This window comes from Rhinolophus hipposideros (assembly GCF_964194185.1).
Source record: "Rhinolophus hipposideros genome assembly, chromosome: 15".
NCBI lineage: Eukaryota > Metazoa > Chordata > Mammalia > Chiroptera > Rhinolophidae > Rhinolophus > Rhinolophus hipposideros.
This window is the reverse complement of record NC_138061.1, coordinates 32445000-32470483: the sequence shown is the minus strand read 5'-3', so window position 1 is coordinate 32470483 and position 25484 is coordinate 32445000. Positions and strand designations below refer to the sequence as shown.

Genomic DNA, 25484 nt, shown 5'->3' with positions numbered 1-25484 from the left:
AATGAATGTAAATAGTAAATAATGGGACAGTTGAAGCTAAAAGGAATATAAGTGGAGGAAGTCTTATTTCTCATAGTTGTTCTTGTTCACAGAGTGTAATCAAATAAACTGGGTATTCTGTCATCCATTAATCATTCATTCATTCAAAAAATATTACTCAGGGCAATGTAAGGTGGTGGCTAGAGATAAGAGTAAGACTCAAGGAACTCAAGTTTAATGGATAAAAGAGACAAACTAACCATTATTTTTTATAAAAATTAAATATTGGTTTGACAATTCTTTTTCTTTTCTCCCCCCAAATCCAATGTGTTCAGGAAAGTTGCAAACTTGTTAATCAAGGTATCTGTAAACAACAATGAAATATTTATCTCTCATTCACCCACATTAACATTTTATAAACACATTTTCCGATATCTATAACACGTAAGCTCCTGTTCAAATAACTCATATTTTAAACAGCGATTATACACACCTATCTTTTTTACGGAAAAACATGCCTTTTGAAAGAATCACTTTACACTGGATTTTAGATTGAGAAGCGATATTTGAGATCTAGACTTCAATGATCTCATTTTACAGAGGAGGAAAATAAAGTCCAAATAGATTGGCATTTTCCCAAGGTAACCATTTAGAAGCTGATAATGAGAATTCTACATAGAATTCTAATTATTTTAATAGTTTAGTTTCTCTACAGAAAATACACACCCACTAGTTCCTCTTTCTCAAATCAGGAACTCTCGTTACATTGAACCTAGAGGCAATGGCTCAGCAATGGACTCACATCAGCTGTCCATCTCCTTAATTATATCAATTAGATCATCTCTTAAGGCGCCAGATATCCTCAGGCTACCAGGGACCAAGAAGTACAAAATAAAGAGAAGTATGCTACCAAACAAGCACAGTTTACTACTTATGATTAAAGTAAAAATATCAAAACAAAGCTTTTATGAAAAATCAAAGTGATAAAGTTTTATCAAAATTTCTACAATATTTCTCAGTCTAAAGAAGGAAAGCACTCCTCCCACCCCCCCTTAAAAAGAATTCTATTTTCAGTTGATACAGAAATATCAACTGATGCAAATTGCAAGATCTGAGAACTATTTGGGGAACTTTGGCTGTCCCTGGACTAAAAGTCACACTTATTTATAAAAGTACAGATCTCTATATCTTAGGTGGTCAATGATATCATCAAGTATCCAAATTTTGAGTGTTTGAGTTTGTGCGCAGATGAAAACTTCTACTGCGTATGGTCATAATATACACTCATTTTCCAAAATTTTTTAAAGCACTGAGAATTAGAAGGGATATTATAAAAAGTGGTAGTAAAAAGATGACAGTCTTTGGAGTCAGTATTTTGGCTCTAGTAGGTAATTTCTTAACCTTAGAAAGTAATTTTTGTCTCCCTGGTCTTCCCCTACATAGTAAGGATAATAACAATACTGGGTTGTTTTAAAAATTGTTGATAAGAGATGTAACTCTAGCACATAAAAGATACTCATAAGATGGAGCTATTGGTATTTCCTCTAGTTCTAGTAAATTCCCAACTGGCTATGTGTTTGAAGAATGGATAGCAGCAAGGCAATGAAAGGGAACTAAACCTTAGCAGTAAGTGCCAGACATGTGATTTATACAAGTTAAACGGCAACAGCAGCTTCTTTCATTGACCACTGATCATGTGCCACCAATTTACTAGATGCTTTAACACATTTTTTTATTTAATCTCCCCAAATTCCCTGATGAGGTAGGAAATATCATCTCCACTGTACAGAAGAGGAATCAAGGAGTCAGTGAAATTACGTAATGTGTCCAAGGTCACAGAGCTAACAAGCAGTATAGCCAGGACTAGCAAACAAGGCAGAAGAAATAACCAGAAGTTGTCCTAAAGCCTAACTATATACAACACAATGAATTTTAGAAGCAACTAAAATAGAAATGCAACAGACAAATCTTCCCACTATGAGCTCCTTAACTGGGGCTAGGGCTCATTAACCTATGTGAACTCAGAATCTGGGACAATTCCTAGAATACGGTGAGCGATCAGTAGATGTATGTATACTATAATTAACTGAAATGCAATTGGCAATGTGGGCAATAAGGAATCCTTCTCTCAAAAGAAAGTCTTTGTGATGACAGTAAATACAAAAGGTAGAAGAATAGTGAGAATATTCGTGCATAAGGACAGTAGTCACAAATTAAAAATATCTTTATACATCTACTCGGTGACAATGACTACTGTGCTCATAGAGCTTTTCCCCCGTTACATTATTATACAAAGATTTCAGCCACTACCAGTGGTAGACTTTAAAATATGAAAGACAGTGAAAAGGACACACAAGCGCACACACACGCCTGTATTTGGGGGATGGTTTAAAATTCACTCCTCTAAATGCTATATGGAGGGGGAAATCTACGTAAAAGAAAACTCTCTAAGAAAGTTGCAGAAATGAATCGAAATCTCAGTTCTCTTTTATTCAAATAATCTCTGTAATTTAAACATCTATAATCATGGCAAAATAAATTCACAATCATGTTAGATATGTGCAACTGCATTTATACAAGTGAAACCTCAGTAATTTGATAGCTTGCTCTTTTTTGGTTGGTGGATGGGACTATGATATAAACAAAGAGAACCTTGGTCTATCAGAATTTTCAAAGAAAATAACACTTTAGCCAAACCAAAATTCCCCACAGCAACAACCTACATACAGCTACATCCAGTGACTAAATTGTGTTTATGCTTTTTTTAAGCAACAGAGTTCATTCTGACAATTTATCTACTAAGAATTGTGCCAGAAAACTGCCTATTCATTTTCTATATTTTGTTTGGCAAACAAAGCATGACACATAGCAATATAAAAGAAAAATATAATCCCGGGATGCATTTGCAATGATTGCAGAGACGCGTTCTAAATTGTCTTAGGCCCGTGGCATTGGTTTTCAGAACAGCATTTAAACACTGCCACATACTGTTCATTCGTGTGTCCTGCAGTCTGTGAGAACCAGGCCTGGTCTCAATAGAAAAATGAATCACAGGCCAGATTTATGAAGGTGTTAATTCTTCAAAAGCAACGAATGATCTCAACAAAGAGAAGTATAATAATCTTGAGAATTAGTAATTCTTGAGAATTAGTAGTTTTTAATCCAGATTCTATGAAGCACAGGATTGTAGTCATGACAAAGCAGTCCCTATGAGAGCACTGTTTCCTGTTATTAAGTTGGTGTAAAAATAATTGCGGTTTTTGCAAATTTTTTTTAACCTTTTAAACCGTAATTACTTTTGCAGCATCCAATAAAAGGGCAGATATTCTACTAGAAATATTTTATATATAAGGTATTGAATTTATTCATGTGTTTGAATTTTTGTTTTACAAATTTCATACCATTCTCTCTTTAGCAGTGCTAATTCTATGCGGTGCCACATAAGAACATGATCGCAAAATATATTAGTTTGATTATATCTTTAAATACTCAAAAGTATACACACCTCTTTTAAAAGTAGTGTAACATCCAGATGCCTGTAATGCACTTCAAGGTAGAAATCATGTACTATTCAGTTTTGTCTTTCCTGTGACTGATAAGAGAGGAGATGCTGAGAAAATGCTTGTTGAGTGAATAAATGGATGAATGAATGATTAAGCATAGTTCAGAATTTTAGAAATTTCTAGAAAATGACTACCATATCCTCAAAGAAACTACCACTTATTTCTAGTTTCCTTTTTTAAGAAAATAATATGTGTTTAGAGATTCAAAACTAGTTGTCATTTTTACATCCTCTTTCCATATTCAACCCATCACCAACCAAAATAAAGGCACTAAAAACCTTGTTGATTTCAGTTACTTTGATCAGAAAAAGCTGAATTAGGGTGTGCTCTTCTATGTTATTATCTAAAGTCCTTAATTTTAACAAAATCAAGTATAAAACATTCCAATTAAAAACGTGTAAGTAGTAAATTGAAAAAAAATTGTGGGTAGCATGGAGCATACACTCAATATTAACTAACTTTATTCATTTATTCATTGATTCAAATACTTAAAATCTCTAATGTGGTTAGAGGAGATCAAATGCTGGAGGTAACAAATATTGACTGGTCTTATTTTAAACTCATAATCACTAACTTCAAGTGGGTCTTAGTGCTGCCTAGCTAGCCTAAATGCTACTTGATACACTCGCCTAGATGACTGTATCACACCTCTCCTCTCCCTTTAAACCTTCATAATTGCCTGCCCCTCCTCAATCCCAACTGATCTTGTTCCACGGAGAAAATAATCAATTGAAAGCAGACTTTCACAGGCTCTCAACTCCGAAGATATCAGCCTAGCTCCTCCTGTGCTCACATGCTGGGCCTTCCCTCCTGCCATATTGGGAGAACTGCCTGGCTCCCATTCTCTACCTGCTATTCGAGACCATGATTCCTATAACTATCTAATCTTGTTCTACATCATCATTTTTTCCCTTTCTACAATTAATAGATTCTTCCCATCAGCACACAAGTATAATATATCCCATCTTAAAAATACAAATAATAAAAACATGATCCAACTTCCTTCTCTAGCTAACAGCCCATTTCTTTGCCTCCCTTCACAGAAAAACCCCTCTAAAGAATTATCTAAACCATTCCATTCCCGGTCGAGGCAATATCACCCTCAAAAATTAAAAATTGACTCTTCCAGGTTGAAAAATTCTTACTCTTTTTATATATAAAGCATACATATACATACAATATGTAACAAATGTAAAGTATGTATGTCTCTGATAGAATTTCATTGGGGTGAGGGAGGACAATTGGGAAAAAAATATCTTTAGAAGTTCCTTAGAGAGGCGGTAATGAAAAAAACGATTGAGAAACACTGTTCTAAACCTGTTATCTCAGTGCCCTCTCTTCGTGTTTTTCATTCCCAGTACCCCATAGAAACTATTATTGTCAATGTCACCCACGCCTGCCATATTGCTAAATCCAATGACCAATTTTTACATAAAATTAGAGGCAGCAGTTAGCACAACAGATCACTTCTTTCATCAAACACTTTCTTGGCACCACTAATGCTGGGTTTTCTCCCTCTATCTGAACTCTTGAGATGCAATATCAGGAACAGAGTTGATGGAAAGTAGGGATTCTTGTACATCTGGATTGCAACCACTCTTCAACACACCACCAATACTGCTATCACCCAAGCCACCTTCGTGTCTGGCCTTATTTTTACAATATTAGTCCATTTGGTCAGCTCAGCTCTCTTCCAGTCTAACTTCCATACAACAGCAAGACAAAGCCACCTCAAACCTAAGTCAGATTGTGTTATTCCTTCAAGAGTTTTCCATCTCATGTAGTGTAAAATCTAATATCTTTATCATTAGATCAAGCCCTGGGCTACACTGGTCTCCTTGTGAAACTGCTCATTCACTGCAGCTTTTCTACTTGCAGCTACTTCTCCTTGGATATCCCTCCACATATTCTCATGGTTCACACTCTCACTGTCTTTGGGTTTCTACTACTCAAAAATCACTTTGTCACAGACCTGTTCACACTATATATAAGATGACTCCTGTCACTTTTGATTTCCCCATCTTGCTTCATTTTCTTTCCCAACACTTACTATCATCTCACATAGATACTTACTTATTTCTCCTCCTCCCATTGGAATAGAAGCTCCTTGGAGCTTTTATTGTTTTGTTCACTGCTATACTCAGAGTGTCTAGAACAATTTTTAGCACATAGTAGATATTCAATAAATATTTGTATAATGAAAAAAGTGAATTCAACATCTGAATAAAAGATTACAATTTCCTTTTAAAAAATAAAACTGAATTTTAATTTCTATTCTTGGTATAAAATGTCATAATTTCATATGCCTGTGGCAAGTAAAATTATAACATGCCAAAAATATCTAACAACTCACAGAAACGGAAAGCAAACTCTGCTTTGGGTATAGTAATTTTTTTTTTTTTGGCTAATTTATGGAAAAAATTTTAGGAGAGACCAACATTTAAATAGTTTTCTCAAACTAACAACAACTTTTACACTGGTAAACATAAAATGTTTTGTGCTAGCTACTCAAATACAATTTTAGATTCTCTTTCTCATTCTTTTTTAGAAGCAAACGTTCAAGTCAGAATGAGATAATGTCACACTCTGGAAACAGGGCTTCAGAAGAATGATAGATGATCAGAATGTCCAGTCAGCATATGGCCAGGTCTCATAAATCTTATGCAACAGAATAAGAAACTTCTTAAATGAGACATATTTGTGAAAAAGAAAATTATATTTGGAAGATAGCTTATCCAGTGCAGAACGCTGGTATTCCTTTATCTCTCCCTCTCTTTTTATCTTAGTGTTTAAAATTCCTTACTTTAAAATTAGTAGTTGATTGTGGTAATACTTTCTTACTGTGTTTTTAGCACATTTCAATTGAATCGTCAGAGATTTCTGCCAAGAAGCTAAAATTCTTAGTTCTCAAATTTCTTCTCTTTAAAATGTCTTTGCCAGCTCAGATGGGAAGAAGTTTAATTCAATTCAGTTGGTGACTCAGTTGGTGATAATGACGCAATTCAATAAATTATAGCTCTCTGCTCTTTCATCTCACCTCATCTCTAGTTTTGACATTTCTTTTTTAAGCCTTTCTGATATCGAAGAACTCTGAATAAAAAATAGAGTTTTAAGTTCTGAAGTACATGGTCAGTAAGTCAGCATTTATTATAGAATGGCTCTTCTGTTAGAGTAGCAACTTGCTGGCCTAGTTTCAAACACCATATACCTATAGACAGGATGTGTACAAGAACAAAAAAGTCAAAATATTTGCATCATCGATGCACTTATATCAAGTATGGGGAGATCACACACACTAGTGCTGGGTATAGGCACAAAAAGGTACACTAGAGCCTGAAGAAGATCTGGATTCCAGAAGATCTGCCCCTCAAGAGCTATGTAACCTTAGACAAGTTAATTTCTCTCAGTCTCATTTTCCTCTCCCATAAAATAGGGATACACAATACTTTTCATAAGGTTGATTGTGAAGACTAAATGATATAATGTAGATAAAGTGCTTAATATAATTAAGTATTCACAAAATGTTCTTTGATGTTGGTTATCATCGTCTTCTGGTTATCCCTCCGACTTTTTTTTTTTTCTCACCACAAGCAATTAGTTCCCCAGAGGGACACTTAAGTAGAGAAACTCTCTCTGTCCTTCCAGGACCTGGAGTGGGTAGTACACACAAATAAGAGTAGTGCCAGATCACTCTCAGCTCCAAGGTGGATGAGAGTCTCTTCCATTTCCATTGACTCCTAAGTTTCTGAAGGATGGCAGAGAGGCAACCATTACTTTGGGTTGCCTCTCAGGCACTTAAAGAGAGAATGAAAGATGAAGCAGAACCAACTCTCAGTTCATAAGTTTGCAGGCAGCCCAACAGAGCAGCTAATATCTGAAGAAGTGTAGAAACTAAATTTAAATTTCCCCTCCTACGGTGATGGTCTGCTGGAAAAAGCAATGAAGCATATTACTCTATGAATAAAGGACTTTTGTTTCCTGTGCTTTTAATCAAAATCTTTTCAGAAAAATATCAAGGAAAATGAAGAATTTAAACTTCTTTTAGTAAAACGAATTGGTTCTCATTTTTCCACCAAGGATGATGGGAGATTTAGAAGTTATAGGAAGGTGGTTGAAGGTGTTCGTTATGAGCAATATGTTATCATTATATTCTGTAGTGCATAATAAGTTCTAAGATTATGCATTTTTGTAGCAGAGCTTACTAAACGTCTAAGTGTCTAAGGACAGAGCATATGTTAAAACTAAAAGCCTTTTAATAATGTTCCCCCAAGTTGTGCAAATGTTTTCTTCCTCCCAATCCAATTAGGTGAGGTTACTTACCATCTCAGTGTATCCAGCCGGGTTTGAAAGGCAGATTGAGTATTTCTGATGAATGGGGACCTCTGTTTGTTCAACAAATGTTCACATTCAAGGCTTTGCCACAATCTGCCCCAAACCCACGTTTCCAGCTTTATCTCCCAAAATTCCCCACCAGAAAGCCTTTGCTCCTGCTGTCTATTATCAGTCTCCAAAATATAAAACAAGCATTTCTATTTCCAACTTTTTGCTAAGACCTTTTCTCTTCTCCTTCCTTTCCTTCCTTTCCTTCTGTCTGTCCTTCCATATGTATTTCAGATTGCGTCATTCATTCACTCAGTAAATCGAGACTGAGGGCGTAGCATATGTGAGGCACTCATAAGGGAATCACAAGGAAATAGGTAAGTCACAGCCAGTTCCTGTCATCATGTACTTTATTTTCTACCAGAAAAGACACACATTGCACAACTGATTAAGCCAATAATACATTACAATTGTGGTATGTGTTAAAAACATGAGGGACAGGAATCTAGTATAAAAACTAGTGTAACATGTATTAGGAGAAATGGCCTCGTCTTGTGGGTTGGGAAGACATTATTGAGGAAGTAGTTTTGAGTTGAGTTTGAAGAATGAGCAGGGGCCTAAAGTGGGGCAGAAGAAGGTCAACAAATAAACTTTCACGATGAGGGCATGGTAATTATTAAACCGGGATATATTAATCAAGACATGGTAAAGACATTCTTGCCTTCTGACATTAAACATTGCCATAGTATTTTTCCTTATTATCCTGGTTCTCTTAATAGCTGAGGACAAAATGCAATAATAATCCTACATTTGAAGTTCAAGAAGCCACCAAGAAGAGGACCTAGCCAACTACCCTCAGAAAGTTCTGAGAAGTTACCAGTAATAACTGGCTTTACTACTCTGAGCCCCACTACCTGGTCAATATAGGAAGAAGACTCAAAAGGATGTGAAGCTCAGCTTTATGGGGAAATGTCATATTCTTGAAGAGAAGCTTTTTATTCTCAATCCTTTGAGTGGGAGGGGGTGATTCCCATTCCTAGGAGCCCTTAGAGAATGATTCAGAAACAAACCTTCAGGAGGGAGTTCCAAGAAGGAGTGACTGGGACCTTGTTTTCTAACTAGATACTTTCTGAACTGTAGAACCCACAGGAGCTGGGGCAAAGCTGTTGTTGGGGCTGCCAGGAGAGACATCACTGCTTCTAGGCCAGGGGACAGGGCTATTAACAGCCCCAGAGAAGTACAGTGTGAAGCTGAAATCTGCCTCTGGGCAATTGAAACACAAGCAAAAGAAAACACACCACATGTAGACCCGTTACCAAGTATCAGACAACAGGAATGACCTACAGGGAAGCCAAAGCCACTAACAAGCAGCCAGTCATAGGAGCAATTCTCTCTGTGAGAACATGGTCAGAAGGGAGGGCCATTCTGCCCACAGACCCTAGTACTACAGACAGGCTTACCTGGCATTAGGTGAACAGAATGAGTTCTGAATTGAGACTGACGTTTAAAAATAAACACAACTGAATCTTAAACACCAAGATGAGACTATTCCTAAAGCCAAAAGTGACTAGAAAATTATAGCAAATAACCAAGATGTCATGAAGGTGCTCACTCTCTAGAAAGACAGGGAGATCAACATAGGAAAGTTTGAGGTCAGTTCCAGGAAAAACTAAAGCTTTCTCATGTTTACAGCCCATGTAGTTCCTTTAAAAATGAGTTACAACCACAAAGTGACTATAAAGAAAACAGTGATGGTATCAGCACAGGAATAAATAAATGGAACAGAACAGACATCCAGAAACAAATGCAAGTCTATACAGAACTTAACATATGGCAAATGAGGAATTTCAATTTAGTGGGGAAAAGAATCTCTTATTAGATAAATGGTGCTGATAAAATTGGTATCACTATGGGGGGAAAAAACTCACAAAGCTAGATCCCTATCTCATACCTTATAAAATACACATTACAGGTAAAGATTTAAATGTAAAGTATAAGAATTAAAACTATTAAAATGCAATTTAAAATATTTATATGACTTTAGAATAAGGGAAATAGTCCTTAGCAAGTCAGGAAATCCAGCATCTATAAAAGAAAAGCTAGACATAATTGACTAAATAAAAATCTTGAGAACTTATTATGGCAAATGACATAAACAAAAGCAAAAGACAAATAAATGATACTCTGGGAAATAACTGTAATACCATATAAAAAATATTAATATCTCTTATATATGAAATGCTCCTAGAAAACAACCCACTAGTAAAGTAAACATAGGAGATGACCAGGACATGCACAGAGAGAAAATCTAAATAACCAAAGAATTTATGAAAAGAAGATTAATATCACTTTCATTCAAGGGAAATGCAAATGAAAGCAAGAATGATATACCTGGGTTTATTTATCACTTTGGCAGAAATCTTAAAAGATTAATAAAATAATTAAAAGCATCCAGTGCTATTGAATAGACAATATAGAAAAACAGGCATTCTCAATCATTAAGGATAAGCATCATCACAAAATTTTTTGGAAAGTAATAGGGCAATATCTATTAAAACATATAGATCTTTTGATCGAAAATTTTCAATTTTGACACTTTAGCACGCAATATAGCAATAAATAGGAATAAACAGGAAAAAACTGGAAACTATTCAAGTGTCTATCAATAAACAATAAGAGATGAAAACCTAAATTCTGCTACATCCAAATTACAAAAAATTATGCAACTGTCAAACAGAAATAAATTATACATATTTACCTAAAGAAATGTCAATTTAAAAAGCCAATTTCGAAACAATACATTTAGAAGGCACCCATATGTTTGGAGCAAGGTATGGAAGGGCACTCACTAAACTGTTAACATCAATTATCTCTGGGAATGGAAAAGGAGAATGGGGCAGATAATGAATTATTACTTCAAATTTAGATGGTTTCATTTGTTATAATATTACCAATCAGGTTCATCATTTAAAGTAATGAAAAAAATATTTTGGGAGAGGAGGAGAAAAACTACTTAATGTTTTTAACTAACCAAACAACATCTAATACAGTAGGCATTCAAAAAATATTTGTGGAATGAGGTAGGGAGGAGTGGGAGGGAGAAGAAATAGGTTTCAATATGTTTGTAAAGGATAAGAAGACAGTCTTTAATGGAATGACAAATCACTGTAGATCCTATAAATAAACAATATGAGGAAGGGAACAAAGGATGCTTGATAAAGTTGGCAAATGTAAGAAAATGGTAAAAAGTGTGGGGGGAAAGTAAAGTAACAGACATCAATGGAAAGGATAAAAGAAAGATAGTTTCAGTAATAAATGTAAAAGGGTTGAATTCCCCTATCGAAAGAAACAGGCTTTTCAGTTTGGATTTAAAACAGCTAGGTGGTATTCTCTGGAAACACCTAAGTAAACATAAGGTAACAAAAGTGATATTATTCACAATCTCCACAAATATCAGAAAAGATTTCATAATATACCTAATAAGAAATACGTAAGATCTTAAGATAAAAGCTACAAAGATGTAAAAATATCTGAATAAATGGAGAACTGCTTCATTTCCTTGGATAGGAAGGCGCACTATTGTAAAGACTTCAATTCTTCCTAAATTAACACTTGAATTAACTGTAATTGAAATCAATATTCCAATAGGAGTTTTTAATGAAACCTGATACTGAAGCAGACAGGGAAAATAAAACATAAATTAGCCAAAAAAACTTAGAACAAAAATCACCAAAAGGGCCTAATTCTACTCTATGGTAAAATAACTGTTTCTATGAGGAAAGGAGTGTAGTAGAGAAAATCTTTGTTTCAGTTTTGCACTGTCAAAGCAATACTTTGTAAAACTGGAAATGTCCTAAAATATCCATCAAACTGGCTTAATACATCCAGGTAAATACAAAGAATAGAACACTATGTAGTAAAAATCCTGACACACACGAACATTCATTGGCATTGGGAAGATATTCCTAAAATATTGTAAAGTTAAAAAAAGAAAACATTTTTATTTCTACCATAAAAAATATTTAAAAGTATGTATTTACTGGATTCGAATCTATGGGGCTAGACTTATGAGTGGATTTTATTTTTACTTTTAAATTTTTCATCACTAAACTGTATCAACTACAAAATAAAATTAAAATAGAAAAAATACATAATATTAGAAGAAAAAAGATATTGACCAGTTTTATGTATCTTAAGTACAGCATTAAGGCGAAAATTGGTGGTTAGGATACCTGAGGCCAGAGTAGGTAGCTGGAGGTTGGGAAGGAGAAGAGTGGGGACAGCACCAGGAGCTTTGTTTGCTTGCTAGAGCGCTGAAGTGAGAAAGCGGAGGGATTGACATAGGTAACTACTGAGAAAGTGGTTATTTACCAGGGCATCTTTAGAAAGTTAGAAATGTAACCCCAGGATCGTTAATAGTTCATTAAAAACCTACCATCTGTGAATTTACTGAAACTTTATTACGCTTTAAAGGAGCAAGTGTTATAATTTTTTAATGTAAGCAAAGTAAGCGCTTTTTTTTTTTTTAAGATTCTGTCAAATAAATAATATTGGCTTGGATTGAAAACTTCTCTGGGTTGAAGTAAAGTCACATTTCCTTAGTCTAAAACTATCTATGTTGAGGCTTAACGGTTGCGGCTTCCCCATTGGTGGTTGTATTCTAGAATTTTAAAAACATAATTCCAGGTTCTCTTCACTTCTAATCAAATGGTATATATGCATATGTACATGCACGTGATCCTTTGGTTATTACAGTTTGCCCTCTTGATACCTTCTGTAGTTTTAACACACCTTTGCTATCATAGAGCAACCAGAAATTAAAGAATTACCAAGAAGGATTATTTAGGTGAAAACAATTCTTTCCCCACCCTCCAATCTAGGAAAGAGATGGTCAGTGTTGTGTTTCAAAAGGTTGGGATGACCTCCCGCTGCCACACACACCCATACACACATGAGAAAGTAAAGAGTCTTCCTCTTGCAGGATCTTAAGGTGGGTTAAGCTGATGAGCCCCAGAGAATGGGAGGGTACAGGGTGGATATGAAATGTTTAAGGGTCAGGGGTTCGGGGGATTCCTTTCCAGATAGAGACATGGCTCCCACTTGTGTGCCCTGCCCAGGAGGGATTTTGCTGCAGAATGCCTGTGCAGCATGCCTCAGCCTGGCGAGCCGTGGGAAGATCTCAGTGTCAGTGAACTACTGTCTCTGAGTCCATGCAAGGCAACATGTTTAACCGATGTCAGAGGACCAGGGCCAGGTCCAAGCCCTACATAGCAGAGGGAAAACAATAATGACAACAACCTTACGGACTTGGGCCCCAGGCCTCCCCAGTTTTCTGGCACTCTAAAAGCCTGGGATTGTGGTGTGATCCCAAAGGGAAGGGAAGAAGCTCTAATGATGACTGAGGGTGCATTTATTATCAGGTAGGTGGAGAGATGCTCAGAGTAGACATTTTGCCAATTTACAGGAACAGACATTCTTTCCACCATGATGTTGGAGGCTAACTCAGGTGACCACAGTATTCTGGATATAAATACACCATTGTTTTGCACAAGGGCAAAGTAATGTTTCCCACTATGTTTGCAAGAGCCTTACTATTGGTATCCAGGACTTTTCTGGCTGTCTTGTTTGAGGCACTCATTTCACTGATAATTATGAACAGTCTACCGAGACTTCCACTACCATTTCCTTATTCACCTCACCTCACAAGCATGCTTTCATGTTTTTCAAGTTTCCCCTAACACATCACTTTTACACTTGTGAGATGTAAAGCTCACCTGTGATTTTTCTGCCCACACACATAGCTTCATGAGAAGGCCTGGCAAATGGCCGTTGCATCTTCTCAATTTCTTTGAATTAGCATTTACAAAAATGTCAGGAATATGGGGACACTTAAGAAATATTCCATCATGGTGCTTCCTCAGAGATATGCGTGATCCTGTGAATAGTGCGTAAGGTCACGTGGATGGTGGCAGATGTAATAGTAAGATGTTTATTCCCTCCACCATAGTACTTTCCTAGGAGGAAAACGAAAGAACTATGGCAGGGAAGAAAGGTATGTTGATTTTAGGCCCAGATCTTTCCTTACAGCCTGATGAAGAGCTCTATTTAAATGTGTGGGAAACATGAAATCAAGACAATAATGTTTGAAAGGTGCCTCCTTTTTTTTCAACCATACTCTCTCATGTCTGGCCCCTAATAAACTGTGTGATCATGTAAGAGCAGATCATGTCTTTAAATTCTTCATGTTTAAAATCAAAGTGGGAGAAGCAATGAGCCCCAAGGTTTCTTCTAGTCCTAAAATACAATGATCCATCTAAGGTTCACCCTTTTACCCTAGGACCATGAACCAGGTACCAAGCCAGGACTACAGACTCTAAGGTTATCTGACCTCAAAGAGTGTATAATCAAGTTGGGAAATAAACCAGATGTCCATTCATTCAGCAGATAGTGATTGACCAACACTATCGGTGTGTGGGTCGCTATGTGACATGGTACTTTACTTTGGGTGGGGATAAGAGTGGTCTACAGGACACCTTTCCTCGTGGATTTTATGGCTTAGTGGGGAAGACACTGAAAAATTAGGATCACAGTAAAATTTGATGAGTGGTCATATAGGGCAAAATGCCCCAAACAGGCCTAACTGGCAGGAAAAAAATTCCCATGGGGTGCATGGTCAAAATACAGTTTCCTAGGCCCTATCCAAACCCTGTAACTCAAAATCTTCTCAAAAGTACCCCTTATATTTTTTTAACTAGTGATTTTCATTAGGCAAGTTTGGGGAACACAGTGATCAAAAATTAGTAGGACAAATACCCAAAACTTAAATTGCTGGGCCATACAGTAGTTCTAGTTTTAATTTTTTTGAGGAACCTCCATACTGTTTTCCATAGTGGCTGCACGAATTTGCAATTCCACCAACAGTGCAGGAGGGTTCTCTTTTCTCCACATCCTCTCCAACACTTGTTGTCTGTTGATTTATTGATGATAGCCATTCTGACAGGTGTGAAGTGATAGCTCGCTGTGGTTTTAATTTGCATTCTTCTGATGATTAGTGATAATGAACATCTTTCAATATGTCTATTGGCCATCTGTATGTCCTCTTTGGAGAAATGTCTGTTCAGGTCCTCTGCCTAATTTTTAATCTGATTGTTTGGTTTTTTGGAGTTAAGTTGTATGAATTCTTTATATATTTTGGATATCATCCCCTTACTGGATGTATCATTATGAATATCTTCTCCCATCTGGTAGACTATCTTTTTGTTTTGTTGATGGTTTCCTTTGCTGTGCAAAAATTTTTAGTTTGATGTAGTCCCATTTGTTTATTTTTTCTTTTGTTTCCCTTGCCCAAAGAGATATATTATATATATATATATAACTAATATATATACATATATATTATACATAATATATATATACATATATATTATACATATATATATATATATATATATATATATATATATATATATTACTAAGAGCAATGTCAGAGAGTTTACTGCCTACGTTTTCTTCTAGGAGTTTTGTGGTTTCAGATCTTATATTTAAGTCTTTAATCCATTTTGAGTTTATTCTTATATATGTATAAGAAAAGATATGTGTCCCTATGCTCATTGTAGTTTTATTTACAATAGTCAAGATATGGAAGCAACCTCAGTGTCCATGGATAGACAAATGGATAAAGAAAATGTGGTAGATATATATAATGGAATATTACTCAGCTATAAAAAAGAATGAAATCTTACCATTTTAAACAACATGAATGGACCTAGATTATGCTAAGTGAAATAAGTCAGAAAGAGAAAGACAAATACCATATGATTTCCCTCATATGTGGAATCTGAAAAACAAAATAAATGAACAAACAAAACAGAAACAAACTCACAGAGAACAAACTGATGGTTGACAGATGGGAGGGGTGTTGGGGGATTGGGTGAAAAAGGTGAAAGGATTAAATTGGCAGTTACAAAATAGTCACGGGGATGTAAAGTACAGCACAGGGAATATAGACAATAATATTGTAATAACTATGGTGTCAGACAGGTACTTGACTTATTGGGGGGATCATTTTGTAAGTTATATAAATGTCTAACCATTATGCTGTACAAATGAAGCTGCTATAATATTGAAATTGCTACAATATTTCAACTGTAATTGAAAGGTTTTTTTTAATTAAAGAAAAGAATAAGTAGGACCCTGTGAAAACTCAGAAAATAGTAAGATAGTCTAAGATGAAGTACATATGGGACAGCCATGTAGAACGGTGGTTAAAGGATGGGCTCTGAAGTCACAGTACAAAAGGTCACATCTTAGCATCACCACCAAGAGTAGGAAGAACGATAACAATGCCTTAGGACTTTTGTGGGAATTAAGTGAGACAATCTTTGTAATGTTAATATATAGGGAATAGCACAATTATAGAACCAGAAGGTGAATTATAAATTACAAGAGGTTCACTATATGGTCTATAAAGCTTCCCTGTTCTCTCAACAGAGGGACTGTAATAAAGGTAATAAGCAATTGCAAAAAAAAAAAAAAAAAACGTTCTGTTTCTTCGTGAAAAGCAAAATAGGGAAAGGGAGAGTTAGGGGAAAATCCAGACCACACTGTAATCAAAAGAGAAGCCTTTCGTGTAAAAGATGGTACTTATGTTGATCCTAAAGGCTAGACATGATTTATGAAGATAGAGAGAGAGAATGAGAAGAAACATACAAAAGCCAAAGTTTGCATGAATGTGAGACCTGTAGCATAGCTGTACTTCTGTCACTAATCAGTTATGCACTTTTGGGTAAAGTACTTAATTATCATGGGCCTAAATTTATTTCTCTATGATATACATGAGTTTCGTGAGTTGTATTATAGTTACAGTTTTATATACATTCTATATTTCAATCATCTTCATTCATAGTTCTCTCTCGTTTAAAAATTCACACGGGAACTGCAATATATACTGGGATCCACTAGATGGCAATATATGGCTTTGTACAATAGATGGCTTTGTAAATGGATGTCTTTTCACAGAAAATGAAGATGTCTAATAATCAAACAAGAGTGTATTTAAAGTTCTCCAGAAAACACAGAGATAAAAGATTAACTAATTTCTCATTCAAAGGTCATTATTGAAACTAATAAAGCGGAAGCAGATGTGTTTTAAGCCATTTGTTTTAGACCCACGGTATTAAAACGTCATTGTTAGGACATTCTGTTAACCTTTTACTGCCAGGGTGGGTTATTTCATAACAAGGAGGTAAACACAGAATTACTTGCATGGCCTCTATTTCTGAATTGGGCCAATACGACACCCTAAAGACCCTTACCCTCAGTCAAATGTACCAAGCCAATCATTCTTAAACGTTTTCATCAAAAAGAGCCTACATATTCCACCACACCCCTCCACTAAAAAAGAAAAGGAAAAAAAAATCTATTTCTTTTTCAGCATGATACATTTTTTCAGATGGTGTCCACATTATCATTTTTAATAGTAAGAGTAAACTATCCTTATGTTTAAAGTTATGAGTATTCAAAAATTACAAAGAAGAAAATGAAAATCATCTTTAAGCAATAACAACGTTAAAATGTTTCTGTAAAACTATTTTTGGCAGATGGAAAAGAAATATAGATGTATCTTTTTATTTTTAAGTTAAAATATTTTGAAATATTTGCATGTTGATAAATTTATTATATTAATAGTAGGAGAATTAAGTTATTTCAGCCAAATAAAGATCAAATACTCAAAACATTAGGCTACAGAAGATCTAAATAAAATTGTTATTTGAAGGCCCTTAAACACACCTTAGGAGTTAGTCTGTGGCATGGTGTTATGTTTTATATGTCACTAATACAAATACTGAGAAGTACTTTCAAAATGCAATGTTGAAGGGTCTCTCTTCAGATACAAAACTATGTAGGTTTTAAAAATTATACTATGTAGTTTACAGCACAACTGAAAACACTGATCAGTAACTGTGTTTTAGTAAAATGTTACAGTATGTTATTTAACACAGTCTTGAAATCAATCCAATTATTACAGACTCCATAGCAATAAATTATCCTACTTTAAAGTGATTTTAGCAACAAACTAGAGGTAGACTCATGAAAGAGATCTTTAAATTAGTTTTCTACTTTGCCTATAGCCCTATCTAATAAATATTCCAATCCTTTCTATATTATTATCTCACACTGTACTAGAAAAGAAGTTGTATTGTTACTGCATGGTAGAACTGATATTCAAGGATAAGTAAATTACTTTCAAGATGTTAATAAGCAGCTATATTCTTCCTCAGAGAACAACTTCTATTACAGCTCTAAATCTACAATCGGTAAAGCACATTTAGTACCAGTTTTCTTTCTAACAGAGACATAAAAGGCTATTTCTCAATCAAACCAATGTTAATTTTAGTTGTGCGAAAAGGTCAAAGGCTACAGGCACGTCAGTATCTCCCACCATCCCACATGACACAAAGCCTCGTCCACCATCACCAGGCTCTACTTCAAACTCATGAGCTCTGACGCCATAAGGTCTCCCCTAGAAGTCAATGACTTCAGTGTGTCAGGCTCAGTCAGACATGAAGAAAGACAGGAGGAAAATCAGTGGGAGGGACCTAACACATGCAGAGGCAAAGCAGAGCCATACAAAAGGTTTTCTTAAGAATCCAGGTAATAGGGAAATCTACAGAGACAAAAAATAGATGACAGTTTCCTTAGGATTGGGGGAAGGGTTAGGGATGGAGAATTGACGGTGATAGCTTTAGGATATGGGGTTTCTTTTTGAGGGGATGAAAATGTTCCAAAATTGAGAGTGATAATGTTTGCATATATTGGGGAATATACTAAATGCCATTGAAATGTACACTTTGAAATATAATCCACATACCATACATTATATCCATTTAATCCCCAAGCTGTTTTTTAAAAAGGACAGGAGAGAAGCCGGTAAAAAGTGAGCCAACAAATCCCAAACAGAAAAACATGAGACTCATACTCAAGAGCAATCCGAGATGAGGTTTGCCAGGGGTTCACATCATCAATGCTTGTATCATAAAACCCTTCTTTTCTCCAGGATGGCCCCGAAGAGATTGCTCTTCTTGTAGGCCAAACACACATATTTACTTATTAAAGGTGAGGGCAATAAGAAGATTATTCAACGTTTTTTTAACTGGCTAAGAAAAAAAATTCCATACGTTTCAGTTTGACCTAGACTAATATCATGAACCAGGTCACAGTATCAGTTTTTAAAACATGCAAATCAATAGGATCTGTACTACGCCCTTTACTAAGAGAGTTAAACTGAATTCATGCCCTCTCAAAGAAATCCCTTTGCCTGAAGTAAACAGCGCAGGCTGAGACTCACCATTCACGATGTCACCTTGAAGCTGCAGAATCTGAGGAACTGGCATGGTCAGGACCACAACATCAAACTGCTCAGGGGAGCCTGTTTCCTTAGAGACTTCCCACTTGTCATTTCTCAGGTTGATCTGGGTCACACATTGTCTGAAACAGATATCGGCACCTGTTCCAAAAACAAAAGCATGTTCACATAATCAGGATTTTTTCCCATATGAATGAGAGGGAAGAGAAGAGTCACCAACTGGATCCATTCAAGAGAATGAAATGGTGCCATTTGTCCTCCAACACACCTACGTTTCATTTTCATTACTTTCTCACTTAGTGGGAATTCCTCTCCTTCTGGCATCCTTGCCCCTCCCTAACAATGCCTGCTAAAGGGGAAAAAATACTATTACAATGAATAATAATAGTAACCATAGCTGTTTTTCATTAGGCATCTATTTTATGCCAGGACCATGCCAAGCACTTAATATACATCATAACAATTAATTTCACAGATAAAAAACAGATTCAGAAATGTCATACCATGATTTAAAGCTCATTATCCCATCATTATGCCTTTGAAACTTATTATCACTGTAGAGCAAGTCTACATTTCAGTAAAGGTGTTAACAATTCCTCTCTTTAGTAATCACAAGAAAGAACAACATTCCCCATAAAAGGAATTATTATTCCCTATTAAACCTAAAAAAGGTCTCTGTAAGAGAAATCAAAGTCCTCATCAATGGATTAATTACCTTTATTAAGAAGAATCAGAATTAATAGAAATACAGTCTAGAATATCTCATCACATTTTCCTTTTTTGTGCTTATCACAAAGGTATTTTAATAGTTATTTGATTAATATTTTCTTCCCTTTTAATCTGAAATCCTCATGAGCCAGGAATTAATTCTATTTTGTTTCTATGTATAGCATATCCCGTGTTTCTCCAAAAATAAGACCTAGCCAGACCATCAGCTAGGTCTAATACAAAAGACTAATGCGTCTTTTGGAGCAAAAATTAATATAAGATCCGGTCTTATTTTACTATAAGACCAGGTCTATATAATATAATATAATACCGGGTCTTATATTAATTTTTGCTCCAAAAGACGCATTAGAGCTGATGGTCTGGCTAGGTCTTATTTTCGGGGAAACAGAGTAGATTATATAATGTAGTACTTGGCACATACTTGGTATTTAATTAGTATTTTTTAAGAGAATGAAGTATGAATCATAAACTGAAAGATAAACTATAATTGAATCATTAAGTCTCCTTGGTATACTAGCAATCACCTCACATTCCAGTTTTCAGAAAACTTTGATTTAAAAACAAACCCACTTTTATTCAGCCTCAGGAATAGAAAAGAAAGAAATAAAAATGGAACAAGAAGAAAAAGCAAACTGAAAGTTAGACAGAGAACGTTTTGATGGTTGCCAGATAGGAGAGGGTTTTGGGGGATAGGTTAAAAAGGGGACAGGATTAAGATGTGCAAATTGTCAGTTATAAAAATAGTCATGGGGATGTAAAGTACAGCATAGGGAATATGGTCAATAATATTGCAATAACTATGTACGGTGTCAGATGGGTACTAGACTTACCAGTGTGATCATTTCATATGTTTTATACATGTGTAATCACTATGTTGTACACCTAAAATTAATATAATGTTGTTTGTCAACTGTAACTGAAAGATAAAAAATGATTTTTTTAAAAAAAGCTCTTTGGAAGATCCTGCTCATCATTACCTGGGACACCCCATGTTCCCAGCCAAAAAAATAAGTCCAACCTCAGACAAGAACCTTCCTTTCTGTAGCTACTCCAGCTCAGTGGGATCCTTCTCATCTATGATGTCCTTTGACCATCACTGCCTTTATCACTCATTCTGACATTGATTCAAAACATTTGGATGCTTTAGGTATGTCTTATTTATCGCAAAATACTCCAGGCTCCTCCATGTCAGTCAGGTCTCCAGAGCTAATGTACCTTTACACCTTTCATTGTCCCTTCAATGATGCCACAACCTAGTAAGCACTCAAATTTTTAAAACCAAATGCAAATATTTTAGAAGGAACAAGGTACTAACTAGGCCCTGGGGTCAATCTTTCTTTGAGGCAATTAGCATCACTCTGTTCCAACATTAGAGCAGGAGTTTGTAAATAGTACCTCAACTTGCCTGAGGGTTTCTCTAAGGTCCCTACTTAGGGAAGGTGCAAATAATTGGAGCTTTTAACTCACAAACCACCATCTCCTTTATTCCAACCAGAACAGCCTTCCTTGACTCTGTTCTATTTATTTAGGGTGTCTCACCCCTGACTTACTAGACATACTTGCTTCACTGTCCCTGGCCCTGACTTGGACCTCAACTACACCACTTGATTTTATGTTTTATTCAGTTATGTTTTAACATAATAATCCCTTTGAAAGGAGCATACTTTATTATTGGTGCTGCTGAATACATGTGTGTTTAAGGGAACTGAAATCCACTAACCTAGAAATGTTCCATACCCAGTCAAACGTCTTAGACATGTATCCCAATGGCCCCAAAATGTTCTGCAAGGTGTATGTCAGTGGTTCTCTAAGTGTGGACCCCAGACCAGCAGCACCTGAGACCCTGTCAAAAGTGCACATTCTCAGGCTCAGACCTACTGAATCAGAATCTCTGGGGGTCAGGCCAGGCTTGTTATGGTGCACATTAAAGTTTGAGAACCACTAGAGTAGGTGACAGACCCAAATCTAACACCACAATTGGCAAAATCACCCAAAAGGTAGTATCTGCCAAGAAATACGGGCAATAGGATAGCTGCTCTTACTAACGAGGATGTTTTCCTTTCCTCCTACTACCATGTTTCCCCAAAAATCAGACCTAGCCAGACTATCAGCTCTAATTCGTCTTTTGGAACAAAAATTAATATAAGACCCGGTCTTATAGTAAAATTACATTTTACTGTAATATAAGACCGGGTCTTATATAATGTAATGTAATGTAATGTAATGTAATACTGGGTCTTATTATTAATTTTTGCTCCAAAAGACGCATTAGAACTGATTATCCGGCTAGGTCTTATTTTCAGGGAAACATGGTAGGAGAGAAGTTTCTGGGAAAGTGGCATTTCCTTTAATTAATAACTTCCAAAAAGGACCACATGTTAAAATCTGTAGGCTCTGGAAACTGTCATTTTAAAACAGAGAACTACGTAAAATCTCTCAACAGTTAATTCTGAGCTTAGTAAATGTGACCATGTCCCTCTCTTGTGTAATATTTTTTGATGGCTTCTTTAACACTGCTTACAGAGCCCCTTATGATCTGGCCCCTGCCTTCACCTTGAACTTCATCTCTTACCACTTTCTCCCTCATTCACTACTTTCCTGTCACAATGACTTTTTAGTTCTTCGAATGCATCAACTTACTCCTCCATTAGAACAGTTGCAATTTCATGTGTCCACTGCATGGAATTCTCATCACTCAGTTCTTGGCCTAGTTCACTGTGGCTTACCTTTCAAGTACCCATGAAAACAGTTCCTCAGAGACACCTTCCCTGACACACTCCATACTAACTCCTCTGAAACTCCTATTTAGGTGACGTCCTCTTAGTATATGCTCTCTCATGTTCCCACTCCGTCTTCTAAGCATTAATTATGTGCCTTTTCATTTGTATACAATTAGTTTAACGTCTTTCCTCCCTCCCCATTACACCCTACGTTAACAAAGGGAGGGACCATGTCTCATATTTCCCACTGTTTCCCCAGCACATATTTAATAAGAATTTTAAAAATCTGTGATAGCTATAAAGACATCAGAACACTAAGAAGGTTTAAATATTTTACGAAGGCAAAATGTGTTTCTGTTATATATTTATTTGATTTTATCCCCCACCTTCCTCCATTTCAAAGAGAAAACGTAAATCCATTTTCCTCCTATAATTTCCTACAAATAGGTTTTAGGGAGCAGCAATTCAGAACTGATGAGATGGAACCTGAAAAAAAGTGAACAATTTCTAACGAAATGCACTGCTAAAGTAAACAGAAGAATGCTTAATCAGGGTTCACAGGCTATCCTGTCGCTTCTCTCTGAAAGACACTGTTATGGATGGATGCCATGATCAGCCATCTGGGAGAAATTCTGAGACAAAACATTCCAGGCTTACGTCTACTACATATATCAATTTCAGAAAGAAAATAAACACAAAAGTATAAAGGGAGAGAATGACAAAAGGAAATATATTACCAGAAAGAAGCCACCCTAGCCAATAGCATCTGCAAATTAAACCATCTTTTCTAATAAATTGATCCTGTCAACGCTGACAGGTTATATTGTACACGTTGATTTTACATATTGTTAGCCAATGTCCCTTTTAAAGTAGATGGTAAAATAAAAACAAATAAATGTGGCAATATTTTTCCCTGTTGGAAGGCAAAACAAAATAAAAGTTTATCATCCTGCCCTGGAAGCTAAATTCATCCTCTCATGAATGATTTAATAATATTGGCCTATTCAAAGGCAGAAAGCCTTAGCTCATCACTCTCCAACTGTCATAGTCAGGGACCACCAGGTAACTGATCTCTCTGGTTGCATAAAGAAATAAATGGCATGCTCCTTTGTAGCCCCTTTCCCTCTGGGTCAGGGATTGCCCATGAAAGAGTGGAACTAGGGAAAGGTCTCTATGAGATTGTTCTCTTGAGCCATGTGTCCTCTGACATGTAGCAGGAGGACAGCAACCTTTCATACGGTAGGGGGAAAGTAAGGAAGGAAAAAGGAGGCCCTAAAAAATCAGTGTTAAATAAGAGGAGAGGATATGAGCACCTCTCATTGCCCTCCATAGGATAGTTAATAGGAAAAGACAACAGGTCAGCTGAAAGGGAGTTCTGGTTCTCTTCCTTACTAGCCAAGCCACCCTAGGCGAAGTACTTAACCTCCCTGAGTCTCAATTTTTCTCATTGGTAAATAATGATAATTACCTTGAATCGTTGTGAGAGTCAGAAATGATGTATGTAGAATGCCTAGCATAGTGTCAGATAGTTAGCATTTAATAAATGAGAGTCGTTTTTTTTTTATTTTGAATTTCTCCCAGCCCAACAATGACAACCTAAAAATTAAATAAACAAAACCACAGAAAATCACATTTCACTCACTCAAGGAGATTGTACTAATGAAGGAAGGTAGACAGTTGGTTAAATTGATATCAATAAATAGTTTTCTCTGTAATAAGCTTAATGTAAACACATCAGCCAATAAATAAGAATAGAGCATAGCTCAAGAGTTACATGACTATATTTCCCCCTACCCTTGTTCTCCTACTACTTGTTCTGGGAAATTGGTCTACTTAAATATTGGCTTTAGAGATTTGAATCTATTCTCAAGCATGCCTGATTAGACATATCTCATACAGGTAATTTTCCTGGAAGTCTGGTCCCAAATTAAATGACTACTGATTGGTCCATTAGACTGTGGGATTGCAAATTCAACTGATTCTAAAATGGAGAGTATTTTTGGAATGACTTGACAACTTAGGTTCTTGTACTGGGGATATACAAAGGTCAGCTGCATTCAAGTAGATTATTTTTTAAACTAATATTTAGCAAATGATTACTCTGTACCTGGACTTACTTGCTTGGATTGACAGTGAGAGCATATCCTTTATTCCTCACAACAATGCTTTGTAGTAGGTACTGTTATTACTCTAATTTTTCCAATGAAAGAACCAAGCTATAGATTTTTTAACTTTCCTAATGTTACATAGCTAGGAAGGTGGTAGAACATTAATTTGAATCCAGGTCATTCTGATTCCAGGGACTCTCTCAACTTATTTTGTGAAAATACTGAAATACTTTTTGTGGACCATTTATACTGTAGAATGCTTTAAAGAAGCTTAAAGGACACTTAAGGGATATAATTATAAAATTAAAAGTGGGATAGATAGGGTCCAGAAATCCTATAATAATAGATCCGGATAGAGGGAGGAAAAGACTCTTGAAATATAACAAAGATAGTATTAAAATAAACAAAAAGTTTATATATACACAAATTATATAGACCTTGAAGTCAATTATATAAAAGATTCATTTTTAAAAAGCATAGAGTGTCACAAAATGGGCTTATTGTTGATTTACATATTATAATGATATTTTTCTTGCTGTTTTTCTGTATCTTACGAATTTTCTACCAGTAGTATGTAATTATTTTTTTAAGGTTACTTTTTGAAATTAAAAATACACAGTGATAAGAAATTATGAAACTCACTGTCTCAAGAAGCTGTACAAATTGAAAATATAAATAGGTTTTTACTAAGAATTGGATA

General features: G+C 35.7%; 1 protein-coding gene across 3 annotated transcripts in view; it reads right to left on the bottom strand.

The window, feature by feature from the left end:
• Nucleotides 1-25484, bottom strand: part of RNLS (renalase, FAD dependent amine oxidase) — a 259728-nt gene that overhangs the window by 228388 nt on the left and 5856 nt on the right. For all 3 annotated transcript variants that reach the window (XM_081075145.1, XM_081075144.1, XM_081075146.1), the window contains exon 4: nucleotides 19210-19368. In XM_081075145.1, the coding sequence (XP_080931271.1) occupies nucleotides 19210-19368 (159 nt within the window). The remainder of the gene's footprint in view (nucleotides 1-19209; nucleotides 19369-25484) is intronic.